Source organism: Triticum aestivum, chromosome 5A, assembly GCF_018294505.1.
Source record: "Triticum aestivum cultivar Chinese Spring chromosome 5A, IWGSC CS RefSeq v2.1, whole genome shotgun sequence".
NCBI lineage: Eukaryota > Viridiplantae > Streptophyta > Magnoliopsida > Poales > Poaceae > Triticum > Triticum aestivum.
The window spans coordinates 667,340,713-667,348,590 of NC_057806.1; the positions used below are offsets into that span (position 1 = coordinate 667,340,713).

At 45.5% G+C, this 7,878-nt stretch overlaps 1 protein-coding gene across 1 annotated transcript; it reads left to right on the forward strand.

Annotated features, from left to right (window-relative positions):
- Window positions 1-1,914: 1,914 nt before the first annotated feature.
- On the forward strand, window positions 1,915-6,159 carry LOC123105815 (4-coumarate--CoA ligase-like 4). Its single transcript, XM_044527964.1, has 5 exons — window positions 1,915-3,307; window positions 5,144-5,289; window positions 5,377-5,444; window positions 5,534-5,636; window positions 5,772-6,159. The coding sequence occupies exons 1-5, from the start codon at window positions 2,080-2,082 to the stop codon at window positions 5,883-5,885; spliced, it is 1,659 nt and encodes a 552-aa protein (XP_044383899.1). The 5' UTR covers window positions 1,915-2,079; the 3' UTR covers window positions 5,886-6,159.
- The last annotated feature ends 1,719 nt before the right edge of the window (window positions 6,160-7,878 follow it).

The following is a 7,878-nucleotide window of genomic DNA, read 5'->3' on the forward strand; positions in this document are numbered from 1 at the left end:
CTATTGAAACATGTCTACATTTTCATTGTATTTGGTTTTTCGTTTGTAGTGTGTTTATAGTGTGTATTGACTCTTTTGATTTGCATCAAAAAAGTTCTTTCCTTAAGACTTCGCCACACCTTAAATTTTTTTCGTCCTCCGCCACTGAGTGGCTTGCTTTCAACATGCACGGCGGGGTGCATTCGTCATTGTAGCATAGACACTTGTTTTGCAGCACTAGCGTCGGCGAGCCTTGCGCGCCCCGTTGCTAGTTTGCTAAAGAGGCGGTGCGTGCAATAGTAATGCAATGCAATGACGACATGCTTTGCAGCAATGGACCGTTACGTGCATCTACTATGGTAGTGCAGTGGGTGTTGCAGCGGTAGTACCCCCATGTGGTGGGTGGTGGTGAGCTTGCAACATCTGTCGGTAAGGACGAGATGGACTGAGATAGAGGAGTGATGTGTGGTCGAGAAAAGAGGAGAGGGCGGGGATCCACAATTTACGATGGCGATGTGGCCTCGCAACATCGGCGTGACAGCACAACTTCAGAGCAAAGCTTGACAACAGCGAAGAATTAGTGTTGGGGAAATGATGTGTTAGAGGAAGAAAATGACTGGTCGAGGGGAAAAAATCGTGTGAATGAGAACATTCAACTTGGGGTAAAGTGGAGACAGGGGGACTGTGTGTGGGCCTGGAAGAGTCACGTCGCACACGTGAGAGTGGCTAATGAAGAACCCGCATCAATCGGGTGAAAACAACAGATTTCCTTTATTCATTTTGGCAAGATCCGAGTCCAAACATGGATGGATACAATTCGGCGGTATACAAAACCAGATTATACAACACGTCCCTGCAAGGACGGCGCCATGGTGGTCCCCAAGAACCCCTCCTCCTCCTTTTATCTCCTGGTTTGGACATAGCGAGGTTCAAGTTTTCCTTCACCCACCCCTCCTTTGGTGGTCTCTGGGGCTCCCTTGTCGGCACACTGATATGCATCGATGGTTTACCAAACATGGACTTTGTGCCACGTTGTAACCGGTGTGACTAAGTGCTACAACCATCAATGGCGGATAGTGCGACCGGTGAGACTACGTGCTACGAACAATGAGGGCAGATATTGCGATTTGTGAGACATGTTGCAACCAGTAGGAATATATGTTGCAAATGGTGTGACAAAATGTTGTGAGGTCCTTTTTCTTTACTAGAGTTGTGAGGTCCATTGGACGGTGCTCAGTCCAGCACACATCTACATGCAAAAGTTCAACGGTTGAGCAATCAGCAGACACTTAGACTTAACAAGCCCGTATTATTTTTCCTTACACTATCAAATATATTTGGTTCCCGCAAAAAGAAAATCAAAGGATCTTGACTATGGTATATGTTAAATCTTTTCTTTCTTGAAATAAAACCACGTGTACTCTGCAATACTTTTTCTTTACTCCTCCATTAGGAAGAATGGAACGAAATCCTTCGATAACACTTCTACTTTGTCTGGAAATGATATCCATCCACCAAATGGCTGCATCATAACGAAAACAATTTGAGCCTTGCTCCTACACGGCCTTATCAAATCGATTCTGATAAAGGAAGAAGGCCCATTACGAAATTTTCGCTCTCCCATTTCAAAGATTTTACAAAATTATTGGTTTTTGGGGCTTTCTTTTCCTTTTTCTCAAATACGTGCTCCGTAGTTTCAGATTGCTTACCGGTCAATTAATTTTCTTCTTCTTCTGAAATGTACTACTACTGTACCAGTCAACGGGGTTGGCGCACCGTACACATGCACGTTTTGCCCGCTGATCGCAGAACAGTCAAATACTCCTGTATGGGCCCACCAGTTTTTTCTTTTCTGGTTATCCATCCATTTCCGCACATGGGCGCACGAGGCACGCTTTGCAGCTGACCACCGTGTAAAGTTGACGAGTGTCGACGGCGACCACTCGCCCGGCACCGCCGCCGCCACCGCAGGGAGAAAGCAGTTACTCCTACTCGGACTACTGGTCAGACCCAGACAACGCCCACCCGCACGCACGAAAGACACACAGCGACAGCCAACCGAGAGCTCGATCGACCAGCCGGCGCGGCTATCCGATTGCGATGGCCACGGCGGCGGCGGACCCGCGGAGCGGCTACTGCGCCGCGACGGGCGCGTTCCGGAGCAAGCGGGCGGAGGTGCCGCTGCCCGCGGACCGGGACCTGGACGTGGTCACCTTCCTGGCCTCCCGCCGCCACTCGGGCGTCGTCGCGCTCGTCGACGCCTCCACGGGCCGCCGCACCACCTTCGCCGAGCTCTGGCGCGCGGTCGCCGGCGCCGCCACCGCGCTCGCCGCGCCGCCCTTCGGCCTCCGCAAGGGCCACGTCGCGCTCATCCTCTCCCCCAACTCGGTCCACTTCCCCGTCGCCGCGCTCGCCGCCATGTCGCTCGGCGCCGTCGTCACCACCGCCAACCCGCTCAACACCGCCGCCGAGATCGCCAAGCAGGTCGCCGACGCCCGCCCCGTCCTCGCCTTCACCACCCGCGACCTCCTCCCCAAGCTCCCCCGCGCCGCCGACGGCCTCCGCGTCGTTCTCCTCGAGTCCTCCTCCTCTCCCGCTCCCGCCGGCGCCGCCGACCCGCGGATCGTCGCCACAATCGACGAGATCTCCGCCACGGCGCCCGACCCCGCGCGCCGCCGGGACCGCGTCACGCAGGACGACCAGGCCACGCTGCTCTACTCCTCCGGCACCACGGGGCCCAGCAAGGGCGTGGTCGCCACGCACCGGAACCTCATCTCCATGGTCCAGATCGTCATGAACCGCTTCCGCCTCGAGGACTCGGACACCACGGAGACCTTCCTCTGCACGGTGCCCATGTTCCACGTCTACGGCCTCGTCGCCTTCGCCACCGGCCTGCTCGGCTGCGGCGCCACCATCGTCGTGCTCTCCAAGTTCGAGCTCCCCGAGATGCTGCGCTGCATCAGCGCCTACGGGGTCACCTACCTGCCGCTCGTGCCGCCCATCCTCGTCGCCATGGTCGCGCACCCCAAGCCGCTGCCTTTGGGCAACCTGCGCAAGGTCCTCTCCGGCGGCGCGCCGCTCAGCAAGGAGCTCATCGAAGGCTTCAGGGAGAAGTACCCGCAGGTGGAGATCCTGCAGGGGTACGGGCTGACGGAGAGCACGGCCATCGGCGCGTCCACGGACTCGGCCGAGGAGAGCCGCCGGTACGGGACGGCCGGGCTCCTGTCGCCCAACACCGAGGCCAAGATCGTCGACCCAGAGACCGGCGAGGCGCTGCCGGTGAACCGCACCGGCGAGCTCTGGATCCGGGGACCCTACGTCATGAAAGGTACAAAAATTAAAGTTCATGAACCATGTGGCCTCACATTATTATTCCGCCGTTTTCATGTTCCGGCATTTTCTTCGATTAGTGTGCTGCACGCTGGGAATTTAGAATGTCTCTCTGATCACTGCGAATTGTCAACACTAATGTGTTCTGAATTAACTATTAACAGTTCGATTCTGTTTTCCAATATGAACATATATACTACTCCGCACCGGCACCGTCAAAGCTAAAATGCCTAAATTAACAAAACGATTCGGTTTGAGTTCTAAATTATGCTTTCATTTTGTTTAGGGCATGCGACATTTTGTTCGATTAGCGAGCTGCATGCTGGAATTTAAAATGTCTCTCTGGATCACTCCGAATCCTCAATGTACTAAACATGTCCAACATCAATAGAAGAATTTTGTTCTTATTGGGAGTCCAGACCGCATGGTATTTTTGACAGACAACATGGGATAATTTGTAGTAGTTGGTAACAATCATGTGCATCATGTGTGAGTAGTTCAGGATGTGTTTGAATGGTGCCAGCTTGACCTAATTTGGATGGTGAAAATGCCTGATAGCTCCAGTTCTCTCTAATGGTGCTCTGTTGTGGTATGGTTGTAGTGTCAACATAGAGCCAAAGCTCTGTTCGTCTTTTCTTTTGCCGGTTGTAGGTGTCACCTTCAGTTACTGGCTGTTATGCTGTGGCTGATGATGGTGTCATTTGTTTTCCGTTTTCATACTATTTGAAGCTTAGTGCAATAGTAGTACTCATAAAGGGATTTTTCAGACAGATACTCATAGGAGGCACAACCCAACCGCCCAGGTCTGAGTCATCTTTGCTGCATCTTTTGGTTCCCATACCTCTAAATAATAGTGGTGTCAGCAGATTGAGACGCATGCTTAAATTCCAGAATAAGTATGTCTGGCTTGGAATTATTTGTGTGTTCAGAACCGATCGCCTGTCAGTTGGTGGATGGGTTCACTGAACTCCCACCCGCCTTGTCGATACTTTGGAAAATGTTGATTGCATTGAGTGCAATGTGTCTTTTCCCTGGAATTCACTACATGAACTGTTTTATAACATGAACAAATACACTAGTTAAGTATAGCAAATAAGTAGTTAGTAATTAACTTACAGAAGTGCAGAGGATAGTTAGTAAATACTACTGCCTCAAAACGTCTTATATTTTGGGACGGAGTTAACATTCAGAAACAACTACATTAGTTGAGTACACTAGTTAATGCAGAAGTTGTACCAAGGCATCGTTGAAAAAAAGAAGACCAAAATTCGGTTTCAGAAGAAATTAAGACTAAACTGAGTACTGGTTTCAATATGCACACATCCACATGGAGAATTTTTCAAGGACTGCAGGATCTCTTCCTTCATAAGTGAAGAATGTTTTCTCATGAGATAAACCTTAGATGGATTCATTTCCACGGCATCATATAAGCATCAGTAGGTTTCTGAGGGATGTGCTCTGACAAGCGACGGTTCAATAGAAATAGTTATTTCATTTTCAAGTCTTCACACTGTCCAGCTGCTAACGTATTGCAGAACTGAGAGTGTCAGGATCAGTAACATTCAGAGTGAATATCCACCAGTTCAGTTGCTAGAATATGGTAGCTCTTGCATTTTAGCATCCTAAGAAATGATGTGTTTCAATAAGTTATCGCCGTGTTTAATAGCACCCCCGGCAAGGTGAAACTTGCAGTCCAAAGTAAAAGTTATCGCCGTGTTTAATAGCACCCTCGGCGAGGTGAAACTTGCAGTCCAAAGTAAAAGTGCTCATACCGCTCCATAGACATATACAATGCTAATGTAAATATCGCATGTTGCAATATTGGTCTTCCCAGGCTACTTCAACAACACAGAGGCAACACAGTCGACGGTGACACCCGACGGATGGCTCAAGACCGGTGATCTCTGCTACATAGACGAGGATGGTTATCTCTTCGTGGTGGACCGTCTGAAAGAGTTGATCAAATACAAAGGCTATCAGGTAAAGATCACTAAATGGCACAAGCCGATATCTCTCCTGAACTTATGATTGTGTCTTGGCATCTGAATGTAACCTGTGTATAAATAGGTGCCCCCAGCAGAGTTGGAAGCTCTTCTGCTGACACATCCAGAGGTTTCCGATGTCGCTGTTATTCCGTAAGTGCCATCAGGATATTGGTAACCGGTTAATCACTTCTGTCCATATAGTTATGCCATGTTTTTTAATGGTCTGGTCCTTTCTACAGATTTCCGGACAGGGACGTCGGTCAGTTCCCGATGGCCTACGTCGTGAGGAAGAAAGGGAGCAGCCTATCAGCTCAGGAGGTGATGGAGTTTGTGGCGAAACAGGTGAGCAAAGCGCGACTCATCGCAGATAAAATCCAACAAAATGAACCATCTCCTTCTTCACCATTGACACATTGACAGATTTGTCTAGCTGATTCATGCAATCTCTCTGACCTTCTGCTGTTAAATGTTGTACAGGTAGCACCTTACAAGAAGGTCAGGAAGGTGGCATTCGTGATGGACATCCCCAAGAATGCGTCTGGCAAGATACTGAGGAAGGATCTTATCAAGCTCGCGACGTCCAAACTCTGAAATGTTGTTGATCCATCCTCCTCTGCATTATCCTCTGAAATGTCAATTGATTCATCCTTGACTCTTCATCATTGTACAATTATTTCTCTTTCACCCTCTGTCCCAACAGCCATGAGTATCTGTAAACTGAAGGATCTCTGCAGTTATGTAGTACATGAGGTCTCTGTGTAAATTCTTTCTATACCACATACGGGAACGGGAGGGTGTACCCTGCTTAGTTGTACCTATGCTTGAATAACTAAATCCAAAATAATTTTCGATTATGATGCGTAAATGCTGCAAGTGCAAAGTATTTTACAGCAGAGTACATATTTGGACGGGAGAACCTACCTGGTGCACCGAGCTTGTGGTGCAACCGCTGCACCGGATTTAAAAAACACATGTTTATAAAAAAATATGGACTACATATGGATCACAAATATAAAACGTTTTCGATATTTTAATATGAAATACATACGGACTGAAATTGTAAACAAACATGCTTAAACGTGTGTACATACACTCGATTCAGAAAAAAAATGCAAAACATCTTATATTTATGAACGGAGGGAGTATCTACCATGACACAAAAATTCAAATCCAGACTTGATTCATAGCTCAAGAAACCAAAATCAGCTTCTAGAGTGTTAATGGGCTCAACTCATGGCCTAATTTTCAGAAAACTGCTATTCATTACTCTCTCTGTAAAGAAATAAAAGAGCACTTAGATCACTAAATAGTGATCGGAATGCTCTTATATTTATTTACGGAGGGATTACATGATTTTAGTGTTTTTCTTTAACGCTCCAGCCGAAGGATGTCTATTCACATGGGAGCTATATCTCGCTTGGAGCGAGATGGTAGCTCCCCTCGCCTGACGCGCAGCGCGACTGGGCTGGTCCATCACTGTAACAATTCCTTAATTTTTCTCTTTTTTATTTCTTTCACCGTTTGGGCTGGTTTTTCTCTGTTGTTTTCTTGTCTGATTTTCATTGTTTGAGGTTGGGTTTTCTTGTTTCATTCCTATTTTTTCTTATGGTTTTTTTATCTTCACCGGCTTTCTTCTGTTACCCTTTTCTTCTTTGTTATACTTTTTTTTGGTGGTTTCATCGACTTTCATTTCATTTTATTTTTTTGTATGTTGGTTTTCTTTGTTTCTTTGTTGGTTTCACCATTTTCTTCGCCTTCCTTTTGTTTCTTTGTCGATTTTCATTAGCTTTTTCCTATTTTTTTCCTTCGGTTTTCTTAGTTTCTTTCTTGTTTTTTGTTAGTTTTCTTTCTTTCTTTCTCATTTTTCACTACATTCCAAATACACGATGTATATTTTTCTTAAATAAAAGTTTGAACACTTTTTTAATACACGATCAACATTTTTCAAATACATGGTGAATATTTCTTAATTGAATAAACAGTTTTGCACACATAATGTATATGAATTGTATACATTAGGAACATTTTTATATACATGTTTACATTTCTTAAATATAGAATTATTATTTTTAAATATAAATTTAATTTTATTAAATGTATGTTGTATGTTTTTATTATACATAAAAAAATTGTTACATGTTTAACATTTTCTAAATACATGATAAAAAAATCATACACATTTTATATTTTTTGTATACATGATAAACATTTATCCAATACAGATTTATTTATTTTCAAATGCTTGATTAATATTTTTTAAATATATAATCAAAATTTTCATACCATTGTATAGATTTCTCGTATATATGATAAATATTTTTCTATACACATTTAACATTTTTCAATTGCTTGATTAATTTTTTCAAATATTTATGTAATGGTTTTTGCAATATATATATTCAGAATATTTGGAAATGTAAACAAAAGTGAAAAAAGCAAAAAGGTTGTGGCCTATCGCCTCAAGTGCTCGGTCGTGCCAGTGTGGTGCTCACCTACAGACTAGGCTGCCCTACGTTTCGCAATAAGCGAGACATAGGCACGCCTATCTATTCATCACACAGATGCATTGATGAAAGCACTATGG